Source organism: Phycodurus eques, chromosome 20 (assembly GCF_024500275.1).
Source record: "Phycodurus eques isolate BA_2022a chromosome 20, UOR_Pequ_1.1, whole genome shotgun sequence".
Taxonomy (NCBI): Eukaryota; Metazoa; Chordata; class Actinopteri; order Syngnathiformes; family Syngnathidae; genus Phycodurus; species Phycodurus eques.
The window spans coordinates 10801035-10817349 of record NC_084544.1 but is presented as its reverse complement, the minus strand read 5'-3'; the positions used below and the strand labels follow the sequence as shown (position 1 = coordinate 10817349).

At 41.0% G+C, this 16315-nt stretch overlaps 2 protein-coding genes across 2 annotated transcripts; both read right to left on the bottom strand.

Moving 5' to 3' along the window:
* Positions 1-81: 81 nt before the first annotated feature.
* On the bottom strand, positions 82-2685 carry LOC133396147 (XK-related protein 8-like). The gene is made up of 2 exons (XM_061665632.1): positions 2589-2685; positions 82-1465 (listed from the first exon to the last, which is right to left on the bottom strand). Exons 1-2 carry the CDS (start codon positions 2683-2685, stop codon positions 639-641), a joined length of 924 nt encoding a protein of 307 aa, XP_061521616.1. The 3' UTR covers positions 82-638.
* On the bottom strand, positions 2653-14305 carry LOC133395971 (XK-related protein 8-like). The gene is given in 6 exon segments (XM_061665329.1): positions 2653-2782; positions 5379-5426; positions 7469-7643; positions 7645-8099; positions 11005-11192; positions 13760-14305. Coding segments are annotated over 6 exon segments (1248 nt in total). The 5' UTR covers positions 14080-14305; the 3' UTR covers positions 2653-2720.
* Positions 14306-16315: the final 2010 nt, after the last annotated feature.

Below are 16315 nucleotides of genomic sequence, written 5' to 3'. Positions count from 1 at the left end.
AAAATGAATGCATTATTTTAATAACATTAATAAATAATACAATTGCATTAAACATATACTATAAGTATTTAAATAGTCATATTTTAGTAACTATATTTGTGCATCTGTAGGCAGGCACATGTTGTTTATTATATATATTGTTCATATGTCAACATTTACATTATCGGTGATTGTAATGATACTTAATAACCAGAGAGTTCAGTACTTTTAAGGGGTTGGTATGAACATTGAGGGTACTTGGTACTAAAAAACTAAACATTATCTTTGTACAGGCAGGTTTATTAGATATTAGATTGTGCAGATGTACCTAACTCAACCAAACAATGCATTCAAATACTTTAGTTTCACTTTCACTCATATTGTCTGCCCTTATCATTTTAGTACCGTGCCTTAAAGTGTAGACTATGCATGGTCTTGAGTTGGCAGCTCTCCACTGTTGACTATCAATGACACCGTAACAGCTTGTCCAATGTACATATAGAACCAATGAACAACATTGGTAGCTACAAATAAAATAATGGGAACCATAACAAGACAGAACGTCAAGTGGTCCACGTTGAGGTTAGAGAACTGTTCCCTTGTGACAGACATCATACATTGTGCGTGTGGGTCATCCACGTGCAAGTCAAGTGAATGCGTCATGAGAAGAAATTCTCCGCCAGCTTCCTCATTCTCTTATTGTAAAGTTTGGCGTCCGCTTGGGCCACGGCACCGTCCGTTACATCTTCACCCATGTAACTTTGATCACTGTCCGTTACATCTTCACCCATGCAACTTTGATCGCTAACGTGAGGAACACTGTCCTCCGGCACCAAATTACGGGCTAAGAACATGTCGGCCTTCTGTGTAGTACTACTAGCGTCTCCTTTCAGGTCCTCTTTGTTGAAGTTTGGATGGTAGCACTTGTAATAGATTCTTTTGAGTATTAGGCCGAAAATGTAAAGTGCAACCACACTGACAGCAATGATGCAGGCATACAAGAGTGGGATTTTAAAATAAAGGGGTTGTGTGTGCATCCTCCAGCACCACAAACCACACATTAGGGACACATCAAGCAGGATGAAGATGTGATAGAACAACAATTTGTATCTAGTCCTTCCTTCCACCACAGTGAACCAGTTAAAATACCAGATGAGGCCCACAGTGGCCTGGTAGAGCAACTCCCCACCTGGGCTGTCCATGAACTCCGTCTTGGAGCGCCAGGCGCAGACGAATAGGAGCAGCCAGGAGCAAAGGAAGTGGGTGAAGATGAAGCAGGGCAGGACGGAGGCGAAGAGGGCGATGGCGGACAGCCGGGAGAAGATGAAGAGAAGGTTCCAGGTGAAGTAGATGAGCGAGGAGACGAGGTGTTGCTTTTTTTTCTCAGGCAGGAAGGAGCGCAGGGAGCGGTGGTACGCGGTCACGCTGAAGGCGATAGCTGAAGCCGAGCCGACGGCCTTCAACACTGAGGATGACATTTGACAGTCTACAACCTGCAACTGAGGCAGTATTATGCTGGAATTTGACAGTGTATTTGCTGTATTTTTTTCTTAATACAGTAATTCTCTGCATATTCGCGGTTTACTTTTCACAAATTCACCTCGTCACATCTTTCTGAAATGCCCTGGGTTACCAAAAGAGGGCGCCAAAGCCCAACAATTGTGCCTTGTGATAACGAGTTTTTTTTCAAGATACGATTTTTTAAGATCCGAGCGCTGTATGGTGGCAGTGACATAACTTTGCTTTGAAGTCCACTAGCTTAATGCCAACACATAATGGGAAGCGCCACACACAAGCGCACAAAATGCATCAGTCTCACTGTGTTATAACCCTTTAAACGATGGTTACTTGAACACAAAAGTGGAACAACTCAAGTAGATGGATAATGTAACAATACTCACAGGCATATATTCTTTATCCTCTGCAAAGAATTACTAATATTACTGGGCTTACTGAGAAGTTGACACCGACTCTATGTATGTATGGCTGTATTATACTGCCCCCAGGTGGCCAGGGAAAGCACACCAGAAAGCGTAGCACAATGCCCATTGAATTGAAGCAAAAAAATGTGGCGAATACTGACATTACTGTATGTTTTTACAAAGTAAGATATTATAAAAATGCAATTTTTTTCATTTTAAAAAATGCATCCCAAACGTTTTGGTTGTTTTAGTTTGGCACCCTGGAATGGATTAATTACATTTCCATGTATTTCAATGGGGAAAGCTAATGGGAGAATTATTTTGAGAGCCGAACAATGTCACAGAACAAATTAAACTTGTATCTCAAGGCACCACTGCAACAGGATTTTTTTAAATACAGTGAACCCCTGCATATTTGCAGTTAGCCATTTCTGAATCTGCCTATTTGTTTTAACATAGACTCCCTTATTCATGGGAAAACTTACCTCTTCACTGTCAGGCCCATCCCATGTCTATCATAAAAACATTGCTTTGGTGCCATTTTGTTGGATCTTAGTGCCAAGGAACTATGTTGAAGTGAGGGGAGGAGTTTCATTTAGTCAGGCCATGGCCTAGTAGATTTAATCGAAGAAGCTCACGCTTGTTCAATAATGACTATACAGTTATAGGTACAACTGGATGTGGTACCTGTCAGAGTATCCAGCTGTCCCTGCTGCAGCATGATGGTGAGCATGAGGACCAGTTGCGGCGCACTCTCTGAAAAAGCCTCGAAGAGCCGTAGCATGCTGAGGTCGTGAGTCACGAACACCACCGCAGCGTCTACTGGGTTTTGGGTCTTTGTAATGCAGCTGCAGGACGTGATCTCCACAACGCCGGCATGCCTGAGAGAGAACAGTGGAGACTCAAATCCACCCATTACAGATGTTGTGCGCAGCATTCCTACAGGTGTGGGCTTGCATATTTTGCAATTTTGTCATACACACAGATTTTTGTATTTATTTGGGGAAGCTGTGACTAATAGTGCAATTGAACCAGGCTTGAATTCCCCAAATGACAGAGGCGCCCATGACTGAGGTGCCCTTAATCAAGACACAATATTCTTTGATTCTTCCCCATTATGTCAACGGTGAGATTCCCCCAAAAAATGTAAAGAATTCAACGGCGTTTGCCACGTTTGTTGCTTCAATTCAATGGACAATGTGCTGCTGCTTCCATTGTGCTTCTCTTGGCCACCTGGGGTGCAATATAATAGACATATTGTATTTATATATACAGAGCCGCTCAAAACTATTCAATATTCATCGTTATTTGCAGAGGACAAAGAATATATGCCTGTGAGTACTGTTGTATTACCTGTCTTCATGTTGCTCCACCGTTTATGTTCAAATATTGGTTGTCTAAAGGGTTGTAACATTGTGACACAATGTTATTTGTTAGCCAGTCTATGTCGTTTTGCAGTTTGTTAGCATTACGCTAAACGGACTTACTATATCTGAAGGAAGTCTACAGTATATGGTTGTTTTAAATAAACAACCTGTCGATCTGATAGTTTTTTATGCTTAGTTTGGCAGTACACTTCAAACTGGTGTGCTAATAAACCGCTCAAAGCCTTTTTTTTTCGAAGAATTGCTCTCTATCTGCCAAACATTTTTTTTTTTGCTTGTGAGATGAGGTCATGCAGTGCTTGTATCTCAAGTTTTTGCTTGCAAGTCAAAGTAAAAAAAAAAAATATCAGCCTGGCTTGTATCTCATAAACGTATCTCAAGGCACCACTGTATTTATTTGTATCTGTTGAAATTATTTTTGTGACATACTGCCCAGGCCACTTTTTACGGTAATTCTTGACATCTAAAATGTGTCTTTGTGACCTCAATAAAAGTATTAAATGTAAATTACGCTTACAACAGTTACCAGTCACCCACACCCACAACTAATCTAATAAAACAAACCTACCCTGCTCTTTCAAAGATAATGCTCAGTTTACAACTGACAATGTCAGAGAGCCTAGAGGTCTTCCTTTTCCTACTGTATATCATTTATTATTGCAGAGGTGGTTTGCAGTGGTTATTTCACTACAAACTGGAAGCACAAAAACATTGTTGAGTGTCACTCCAAACTATACAGCAGAATTTCGAATGCAGCTCTTAATTTTGATTTATTAACAATGCTGTGGCCAGTCAGTGGAAATAAACGTGTTGAAAAAGCACTTTTGGAACAGGAACATAATGCAAAGAAGTTATTTAAACAGTGTGGGAAGGACTGTTGCCAGAAAAACTGATTATACAATGTAGTGAGCACTGTGCATACTAGGGTCACAAGTTGCACATTATCCACAGCTTCCTCTAAATAATTTCACCACAAGAATAGACAAAAACATCCATCCGTTTGACTTTGAGCCACAGCCGGAATACACCCCGCACTGGTCGCCGGCCAGTTGAAGGGCAGGGAAAAAGAACCACCTCACACTCAAATTCACAATTGATCTACGGACAATTCAGGATCAATGTCAAACTGAAGGCCTGGAGGCCAGATGTAGATTTGCTCTTTTCATTTTGGCAGAAAACATGTATGGAAAATTGCAATTCTTCAAATTGTACTAATATTAAGAATTTTTTTTCCAGCAAATCCCTTATTAAAAAAAAAATGTAAAATAAAAACTATGGTATTTGTTTGGTTGTCACTATTTTCCAGGGCCTCTGATTACAAAATCAATTTGTTGTTAAAATATAATACTAATCAAATACAGGAGCAATAGTGCATAGGTAACATAATGTATAGTTTTTGGAATGAGGGAGGAAGTCGGAGTACCCAAGGAAAAAAACACAAGAACAAGGAGAACATGCAAACGGCACACAGAGAGGCCGGAGCCGAGATTCTAAACCCAAACCTCAAAACTATGAGGCTCACGCTCAAACTATTAGGTCACTCTGCTGCTAGACAAAAAGAGACCCTGAAAGGAATTCCAGCGTATTACATAATTGGAAAGTTTTACTCTTTCTTGTAAATGAGAACGTTTCCATGAACTGGACAGTGCAAATCAGGGAGGCCATATAAAAAAGACAAATACAAATTCACCACCCCCATATGTTTAAAGTAGACTTTCTTCCTACAAACCTGAAGTAGGTTCCCAGTTGTAAAAAGTGCAGGGCCTTGAGCTGTTTAGGAGTGAGACAGCTCTCAACCCTTGTCACCCGTTCAAAGTTATCATAAGTATACCACAGCCAGCTGTATGCTTGAATAAGCACTGACGAGCCCAGGAGGAACAATATCAGGATGCCGAGATACAAGTATTCCTCTTCCCGATAGAAAGACACCACAGTCCATATATCCAGCCCAATGTCCGACAATAGAAATGCCAGGCCCAAATAAGTGAGGATACAATCCAACTTGGAGTACTTGAACAAGCTCATGGTTCCACTTGTACAGCTACATGCTGGTGGAGCTGGTCCCAGTGCCACGGCACTCTCAATCACTCACTTGAACAGAATGACAGATCGACGGTGTTAAAACAGTGCGGCACTCCTCCTGCATAAAAAAAAAAAAACACCCTCAAGGACTATTCTTAAAGGTATATGGTCAAAAAAACAACAACTCATGAAATAATTCTGTGTCATTCTATTCATTCACAAAATTACAGCCTTTCAACTCTAATAGTAGGGCTAACTAGATTTATTTTTCAACTGTTTTACTGACTTCATACATGTCACAAATTGAATGTTCTTGATTATGCGAGTTAGATTATTTTTTTGGACCCTTTTAATATTACAGTGGTGCATATTAATTTTATTTGTTCCGTGACCACGTTCACAACTCAAAACACTTCGAATTTCAAATAATCTTTCCAGATTTAAATGAACGGAAATGCCATTAATCCGTTCCAGACCCCCCCTCCCGCCAAAAAAAAAATGTTGTGAGATGTTTTTAAGAATAGCACTCGATAATATTGTACTTTGTAAAAACATACACTTTTAAATAATTTATTAATAATTAAACAGAAGGTAAAGAATTAAGCAGTTCGTGCCCAATTAGTTCAATTCAACGGACATTGTGCTCCTCCTTCTGGTGTGCGCACTTTGGTCACCTGGGGACAGTATAATCCATCCATCCATTTTCTGAACCGCTCCATTGTTTGTGTTCAAATATCTGTTGCTGAAAGGGTTATAACACCGCAAGACCAATGCTGTTAGCCCGTCAATGGCGTTTTACATCGTTTGTTAGCATGAAGCTCAACAGGCAAGCAATGTGTTTGTGTTTGTTTGCTTTATTTTGTTCACTTTGAAAGTAAACTTAAACTGGGAATGGCAATAAACAGCTTCAAGGCTCTTTTTTGAAGAATCTGCCGCTTGTTGTGGAGTTTACTGCCACTACACAGTGCTTCTATCTGAAATATTTGCTCATAAGTCTAAGCAAAAAAAATCAACTGAACGGCTCGTATCGTGAAAATATCTCAAGGCACCATGTATTTGTGAAGAAAACTAAAAAGAGAATCAGTGGCTTGCTTAAGTCTTGCAACATTTATTTTAAAAATGTTCAGACAAAATGTTCCTAGTTAAACAATTTTTACAATTATAGATATTTTATTTTGTGGATTCATGACAAATATGGAATTTAACGAGCTAGTGATGGTTTTTCCCTTTGAAGTTCTGTATGAAGTCAACACAGAGCACAAACATGGCTCAAAAGGACGCTGCCCCAGCCCTCACTTCCTTCCAAGTTGCATACACACAGTCCTTGCTTGATTTGACCACAGATGATTAAATATAGCTGAGACATTTGTGGCTGGAAAATATTAATGATATGAATTGACCAATAAAAGGAAATATTAATAGACCTTGACACTTAATTTTAAATCCATATTGTTGTGAATTTGTCTGTGTTCTGTTCTTGCAATTACACATTCTGTAAATACATGGTAATAGCAGCAATTCTACATCCTTGCAACGTTGTGAACGTGTAGAAAAAGTCACTTTGAAAAACTAGCTTATAAAATGTCCCTTTTTGTAATTCACTACTGGACATTTCACAGGAGACGATGTGTGTTTTACAGCAATGTGTGTGGGTATCTCGGGGCCATTGGAATTTAATTATTTTTAAAAAGTGTGCCATATTGTTTAATTTATATGGCACATTAATATGTAACCACAAAGATAAGACTGATTGGACATTTTATTAAGTACACCCACACAAATCAACAGAACTGTATCCATCTGCCTTTCACAGACAACAGGGCTCGGTTTTGATTGAAAATGTATGAGAGGTATTCATGAACAATAATGTTTTATTTGTAGTTTGCAGTGGGGTAGAACTGCATTGCATCGTCTGCAAATGTTGCATGTCTCTTGTATCATTAGTTTGTGCAGGTGTACTTAACCTTGTCCTCTGGGTGTCTACAGTATCCAGAGTACACACAAAAACAGGTTAAAAAGATAACAAGCGTTATCAGTAGACGAGTGAACTCTCATTTTGTTTTGTTTTTTTCTGTTTTTTGCAGCGTTTCTATAGACTGGAGTAAAAGAGTGCCGCATTGTGCGCCATCCTTTTGTTGAGCAGCTGGGAGGACAAAGTACCGTCCTGGATGGGAAATTCTCTGAAGGACACTTCTGCATCGGGCAAGTCGTCAGGCAGTCCTGGTTCCCTCAGCGGGGGCCTCCACAGCTTAGGGTGGAAGCAACAGTAGTAGATGCATTTAAAGAGCAGTCCCAGCAAGTAGGTAAGAGGTAGAGTGATGAGCAGCGCCACTGCAGTATGGCTGGGAGGTCACGGGGTCGCGGTAGCACCACCAAGTGGCTAGCAGGATCCCCCCGTCGGTCGTGATGAAGGTATGGTAGATGATGCTCCTGCTTCGAGTCCGACCCTCGGCTACGTTAAACCAGCTGAAGTACCAAATGAGCCCCACGGTGGCCCGGTAGAGCCATTCCCCACCGACGCTGTCCATAAAGTCGGTCCTCTGTCGCCAAGCCCATACAACAAAGCAAGACCAAACCATCAGGAAGTGGGCGGCAATGTAGGGGGGCAGGACAGAAGCGAAGAGGGCGAGGACAGCGACGCGTGGGGAGATGAGCAGCAGGTTCCACAGGAAGTAGACCAAAGACGAACCCCAGCCCTGCTTGGCCTTGTCTGGCAGGAAGGCGCGCAAGCAACGGTGGTAATCCACCACCATCCAGGCTATGGACGTGGTTGATGCCACAATGCTGACGACTGCAAACACAGAGGTTACGCTATCAGTGTGGCAAGAAAGCGGAAGAAAACTTTTGATGTGTGTAACTGTCATTCTGATAGCTCACTGTGTGGTACTCAAAACAGTATTAGCTTGACTTAATTGCAATTACCCCCCCGCTCCCCTCAAGTGGGTTGTAATTGCTTCTAGATGCCACAAGATGGTGGCAAAGCACTTAAAACAGAGCAGATCCTAAAGTGCCAAGGCCATGCATCTAGCATGTACAAAATCATAAACCCATGTTCCATAATTGTATTCAGCTTGGTATATATTCAACACAAACAAAGCACCTTCACATGAGGCTCATTTGTGCTATTAGCTAGTATGTTAGCTAATAGCACTAATGAGCCTAAACAACATGCGAGCATAATTGACATGACGTTCTACATGGGCAAATATGCGGACGAGCACAAACTCACCTTTTGGCATTTACATACCATAATAAATGTCAGGGAATACAGGCAAATTGTAAACGCAAAGTAGACTACACCGGCTTTTTTTGGAGCTACAGTATATTGGGAGCAGAAACATAACTTTATTTGTATTTCTGATGATGCACAAACAAGGTGCATTCAAGGACTGCCAACAAAACAGCACATTTAAAATGCAGATGAGAAAACCCTACAAATGAATTAAACCTAAGAACAAAGACAAGATTGTATCATATGGCGCTAAAGTAATAATTTTATTGCTTTGGCCTTAATGTAAAAATAGCAAACACGAGATAATTTTAGCAATTCTTTTAGCAAATAACAGATGACAGCTTCCCCAAAAAATGTACAAATATTCTACTTTATGAATGGCGATCCTGGAATATGCAGGGCTTCACCTTAATTCCTTACAGCCAGCATCTCATTTCACTCATACAGTGCATCCACACATATTGACGGTTCCTTTCTTGTTATTCGTTGTTTTTGTGCTTAGGTCAAAGCAATAAAAGTACCACTTTGGCGCCATCTTGTGGCAGCTTGGAGCCAAGGAACGATGTTGAAGTGAATTAAGCTTTATTTAGACAAAAGTAGTGCTCTGCAGCAAGCTTGTAAAATCTTGGTGCCATGGACCTGCAGTGGGTACGGAAAGTTTTCTGACCCCCTTAAATTTTTCAATCTTTGTTATATTGCAGCCATTAGTTAAAATCATTTAAATTAATTTATTTTCCCCATGAATGTACACACATCACCCCATATTGACAGAAAAAAAGTGTAATTGTTGAAATGTTTGCTGATTTATTAAAAAAGAAAAACTGAAATATCACACAACCATAAGTATTCAGACCCTTTGCTGTGACACTCATATATTTAACTCGGGTGCTGTCCATTTCTTCTGATCATCCTTGAGATGGTTCTACACATTCATTGGAGTCCAGCTGTGTTTGATTATACTGATTGGACTTGATTAGGAAAGCCACACACCTGTCTATATAAGACCTTACAGCTCACAGTGCATCGCAGAGCAAATGAGAATCAGGAGGTCAAAGGAACTGCCTGAAGAGCTCAGAGGGCACAGATCTGGCCAAGGTTATACAAATATTTCTGCTGCACTTAAGGTTCCTAAGAGCACAGTGGCCTCCATAATCCTGAAAATGAAGACGTTTGGGACGATCAGAACCCTTCCTAGAGCTGGCCGTCCGGCCAAACTGAGCAATCGGGGGAGAAGAGCCTTGGTGAGAGAGGAAAAGAAGAACCCAAACATCACTGTGGCTGAGCTCCAGAGATGCAGTCGGGAGATGGGAGAAGGTTCTAGAAAGTCAACCATCACTGCCGCCCTCCACCAGTCGGGGCTTTATGGCAGAGTGGCCCGACGGAAGCCTCTCCTCAGTGCAAGACACATGAAAGCCCGCAGGAGTTTGCTAAAAAACACCTGAAGGACTCCAAGATGGTGAGAAATAAGATTCTCTGGTCTGATGAGACCAAGATAGAACTTTTTGCCTTAATTCTAAGTGGCATGTGTGGAGAAAACCAGGCACTGCTCATCACCTGTCCAATACAGTCCCAACAGTGAAGCATGGTGGTGGCAGCATCATGCTGTGGGGGTGTTTTTCAGCTGCAGGGACAGGACGATCGGTTGCAATCGAAGGAAAGATGAATGCGGCAAAGTACAGTGATATCCTTCTCCAGAGTGCTCAGGACCTCAGACTGGGCCGAAGGTTCACCTTTAAAAAAGACAATGACCCTAAGCACACAGCTAAAATAACGAAGGACTGGCTTCAGAACAACTTAGTGACTGTTTCTGAATGGGCCAGCCAGAGCCCTGACTTAAACCCAATTGAGCATCTCTTGAGAGACCTGAAAATTGCCGTCCACCAACGTTCCCAATGCAACCTGACAGAACTGGAGAGGATCTGCAAGGAGGAATGGCAGAGGATCCCCAAATCCAGGTGTGAAAAACTTGTTGCATCATTCCCAAAAAGACTCATGGCTGTATTACCGCAAAAGGGGCTTCTGCTAAATACTGAGCAAAGGGTGTGAATACTTATGGCTGTGTGATATTGCAGTTTTTCTTTTTTTAATAAATCTGCAAAAATTTCAACAATTACTTTTTTTTTTTGTTAATATGGGGTGCTGTCTGTACATTACCGAGGGGAAAAAAAAGAATTAAAATTATTTTAACAAATAGCTGCAATATAACAGAGTGAAAAATCTAAGGGGGTCTGAAAACTTTCCGTACCCACTGTATGTTGAAGTGAACTGAAGAGTTTCATTTTAAAGTGCTTTGCCGTCATCTTGGGAGAGTCTCGTTTGGTCCGGAGGAACTTGAGAACCCTGACATCAAAACTGTGAGCCAGGCCCTCTGAAGGAGCTATTCTCTTGTTAGCGGAAATGACCACATGTAGCAACACTTTTGCTTACTACGCAAACACGAGCCCTAATGTGTCAGAGAACTCACACTGGACGGTCCTGGCTTTGTTGGTGCGCAGCACCACATAGATCATGAGCGTGAGCTGAGGAGCGCTCTCGCAGAACGTCTCGATGAGCCGCAGCATGCTGAGGTCGTGGGTCAGGTAGACGGCGTACTCGGAGCCTTCCTCTTTCCGCCACCATACCCGGAAGCCTTGTCGGATGGCCGAGATGTGCCTACGTGAGGGGAATGCGTGACAAAAGACTTGTTAAATGACGCACGTTAAAATCGCACAGCGGATCTAAACACCTCAGTGAAGGAGAACAGGTATGGAATGTGACAGGATGCAGTACCAACATATTATTTGTCACCGCCGCACCTGAACTTGACGTTTATGGTCATGGCACTTGTCAAACGTAATTATACGCTTGCGTACTGGAGTCATGTTGGTGAACCAGACAGTTATGTGTACATGTATGAAAGCATAAAAACAATTATAATAAAAACGTTATTGTGAAGTGTCTAAGCGTGTTGGTATCGCAACAATGCGAAGCTGCATGTCACCTGTTGCAGAGCGAAAGCATGACCGCTCAAAATGAATGGAAGTACCGTACTTCTACAATGATGAGCCAAACAGTGAGATAAAAAAACTGAAATATTATCACACAATAATATTGTGTGATAATAGTGAGAGGAAGTTAGTGAGAGGAAGTACTGTATGATGGCTTAAAATGAATGAGAGCACTTCAATAATGTTTAACCAAGGCTCCCTGTGCTGCTTATCCTTGCTACCTAGGGTCACAGGTGAGGTCGAGCCTATCCCAGCTCACGTTGGCGAGAGGGCAGGGTACACCTCACTGCTATCACCTTTCAGGCCATCATAGACAAAACATGATGGACGTGGGGGGGAGGGGTGGCGGCACGGGCAAACGTGACAGGCCGTGATTGCCCTGGATGCCAGGGCAGGTTTTTAAACTGTCAAAAAAGTTTACCACAGCAGTCACTCACTAACCACGCAGACGGGAAAACCAGTCGTACCTTGCAAAACGGGGTTAGCGCAACAAAACGTGACCGTACGTCATAGGCCGTACAAATAAATTGGATGCGTATGGATGCATATCCTTAAACCCAACAGCATTTAGGTTAATAAATAATTTTTGAATGTTTTAGGAAAACGAGAAAAAAATTAAACTAATTCAACAAACAAGATTCAATCCTTTGGGGATTACCATGACTTAGATAACTGAGAATCTACACTGACAAGTTTTAGCAAGCACAATGGTATTTTTTTTATTGAGATTGTGACAGTAAATTAAACACGACTTAAGCCAGGGGTTCTCAAACTTTTTCAGGACTGCCTCAAATCAATATTTAAGTACCACCATAATGACCAATATTAAAATACAGTTCTAGGGCCCAAGTGTTCATCATTAGGTTTCATTCCTAAAAAGTACATTTAATATTTTTGTTAACCTCTGTAAAATTATGTGCAGTTTGAATATTGACAATGCGCTTAAATATAGGAAAATTATGATTCAATGTATTAGACGTAAAAGTTAAATAAAAACTTTATCCAAAATTTTTTTTGAAAACAAACATTTCTAAAGAATTAAATGCAAATGTATTGTACTTTAAAGTTAATTACCTAGTTAGTTACACTGATTTAGGGAAAAAAAGATAATTGACAGGGGGGGGGGGGGGGGGGGGGGGGGAATAATTTTTACTTTTTACTCTTCTACATGAGTACACTTCAGAGTCTGTACTTTTTTACTTTAATACAGGAACTGGATCAGTAGTTGACTTGTCTTCAACTTGAACTTAAGTAGCTACAAAGTGCGAGCACTTTTTTGTTTTGTCACCTGACTTTTATAATATTTAATTTAGCAAAGTAGGGAGGTATGCGTGTATCCGCCGCTGACTGGCTGTCGGAAGTAGTGTTTGCGTTATTCACCTTGCACTGCAAACCACTACTGAAAATGTACAACACCTGTCCTAATTTTAATCACGACTTTGACATTTCTCGAAAGGGCAAGTAACCATGTTATAATATTAATTTATACTCATTTATAATTTCAACAATTTATTTCAAAAACTTTTGGTGAGTAAAATCATTTTTCAAATCCATAAGCCCATCTTTAGAATTAATATTTTTCTATGCTTGTGCCAAATATGATGTAAATTGGTCGATATTTTCCGTCGCTTAAAACGCTATTTTAATGAATTTTATCAACTCCAAATGCCTCTTAATTGTGCTACAGTATGTATTTCAACAACTTGTTTTAATTTGTTTCTTCTCCATGCACGTTTGAGTGGCAAATTACACCACACTACATTACGAGACCACAATGTGCAAACTTCTGTTAGACTAACATTCTTTTGTAAACCTGGGCCCTTGGCTTTCCATACTGACTTGAAGTTCATCCTTATTACAGGTATGTGTTGTCTGTTTCTGTTTAGCAAGCTTTCCAATGATGCCCGTCTTTTGAAAATAGGATAAAGGAGAAAAGTTATGAAAGTTTGAAAGAAGGTCACACCTAAAATCTCGACCCCTCTTTCTTTGCATGAAGACGTCGGCCAGAAATTGGTGCATTTTCACCGGTTGGGAAGATACATAACTTTCTTAATATTTGTCTTGGAGAAATGACACTCACTCTAATCGTCTTTTTAGAAAAGATCAATGTGATAAAGCTGATCTCACGTCAACCAATTCATGTTCAAAATTTGACACACGTACCCAAGCAATGATGAGACCAAAAACAACAAGAACAACAACAGCAATATTTGCACACGCGTGTTTGTTTACCTGCAAAGGAAACCCAGCTGCAGCACATGCAACAGGCAGCTCAGTTTAACTTTGTCCACGAAGAGCACAGCTTCGGCTCCGATCTCGCTTCGGAACCCGGGAAGGTGGCGGTCATACTTCAACCAGAACCAGCTGAACATTTGGAGCACGGAGGACGACAGGATCATGAGGGCGACCAGTGCGCCGAACCACAAAAAGTCACCGTGGCAGTAAAACTCCACAGCGACCCACAAGTCGGAGCCCCAGTCCGCCAAGAAAGTACACACTCCGATGACGGAAAAGACGAAATCGATCCAAGAGTATTTGGAAAAAGTCTCCATAACAACTTAGCGCGAGTTAGCTAGCCGGTTAGCTGCCCTGTGGTGGCGACGCGTCCCGTTATTTGTCTCCAAATGAGACCGGCTCACTTTGCTTTCAACCCATCCAGAACATTTCATTGAGTCCCACAGGTGGACACTAGAATGGAATCACTCCATTACCGGACCAAACGCACCATTATTGTTTCAAAGTATATTCACGCTGAAGTTATAAACGACAAACCAAGAGCTTATTTGGAACAAAAAAAAAAAAAAAAAAAAAAACTTGGTGTTAGCCCCGCCCACAGCGGCTATGACGTCACGCTATTGGGCTCAACATCCGGCACCGAAAGGGTGTTCGTCTAACTTTTTGGGGGGGAAATATGAAATTTCTGGACGTTATTAGCTTTGGTTCTTCAACTTTTTACACCAAGTACCATCTCGAAAAAAATAACTGAGCTCTCCAAGTACCACTATAATGACAACATTCACTTTCCCATTTCAACAAAAAAAAAACCCTCTTTGTCAAATTTGTCATTGCACTGTCACAGTCATTGTCCCTTGACAGTAGCACAGCACATGATTAATGTGTTCTGGGAACAAAATCAGCTGTCTCTGGCCCCATCTCGTACGAGAAACCACTGCACCCAGGGAAAAACAACCAATCAGAGACACACGGCGTAACTTACGAGGTGTCAATCATTTGTTTAGAAGTGTAGCAGTGTCGTAGGAACATTTCATAGAGAACAAGGTGCTTTTCTGGGGTCACCGGTCAGCGTGAGGGTGTGTGCCCGTGATTGCGTGACAAATGATTGGGGAAAAAAGACAAATCCTATACTCACACGAAGTACAAGCCACCTAAATAGGCGACTGAAGTAAAATCTTACATTTAACAACAACAAAAAACATCATATCTATATTTTCTACTCCTTACTTTGTTAAAATAGGCTCATTAGTTTGTTTTTTGACCTCCAAGGATGATTAAATGATGCAGTAAAAATGTAAATAGGCAAAGGAAAAGTTAATTGAGGTCGAGATCTCGACTGATTGAGATCTTGGGGCGGAAAAAAACAATGACTGCAGCGACACGGAGGAATGTGAACGAGGGAATATTAACGACGATGACACAACGGATTTGGGGAAGCGGGATATTCCCCATTTATGGCCTTATTTAAGAGAATTATTTAACAGAGTATTATTATTATTAAGAGATTATTTAACAGAATTACTTAAGAGAAATCACCACAGCTTCGCCACAGCTGCGCCTCACCGCTGGCCAACTGTCCTGTGTCAAGCGTCAAGACCTTCAAGTTCCTGGGACTTACAGTCTCTCAGGACCTGGAGTGGGAGACCAACATCAACTCCATCCTCAGCACAGGATTTACTTCCTGCGGCTTCTGAGGAAGCACGGCCTGCCACGGGAGTTGTTGAGGCAGTTGAACACAGGACTGACTTGAAGGCTGCTGTGTCGATCAACAAAAAAGGACAAATTCCGACTGCGACGGACAATCAAAACTGCTGAAAAAATTGTCGCTACCCCTGTTTTGATAGCATGTCCAGTGATTTTCTTTCCCCCCTCTCAGTATGGGCTCTATGCAAGTTAATAAAAGAGGGGAACTACTTTGTGTGCAGGTTTTTTCTTTGTTGTTCCAAGTTATCCGAAACAGCATTGTATAGAATTGACAGTGAAAAAAATATTTGTACTTTTACTTTTATATGTGTACTATTTTTGTACTTAAATACATTTCAGTCCACTTTTTTTCTTTTACTTTAGTAAAGCAGTTGAATCAGTACTTTTGTACTGTACCTAGAGTGTGACTGTGTGAGTACTTTCGCCACCTGTAGTTGGTGTAGGTCAGGGATTCTTTTTTTTAAATGAGTTATTAGTACAAGTATACAAAATGCGTTTAGAAAATGTTATGCCAGCGGTTATGGTACAGTTGCTACAAATATTTGGATTTTTTTCAAGAGATTTTTTTTAAAGAGAGAGTATCATTGTAAAAGTGGGTTAAGGAAGCTATTTGTTGACTATATTTACATTTGTGAATATACATTTTTGACAATAATATTAACAGGTTGACGAAGAATGCATCTCCTTTTTCGTGTTTTCTGAAAGTGTAGGACAGGGTAAGGAGTACGTTCTGAACCTGGACCTTATAAAACAGTTCCATTCCTTTTCACGAGGTGGCAATGGTCGAGCCGACCGTCTTTTTCAGAACTGTTGAAAAGCCCCGAAGAATATAGTAAGCCACGCCCTGAC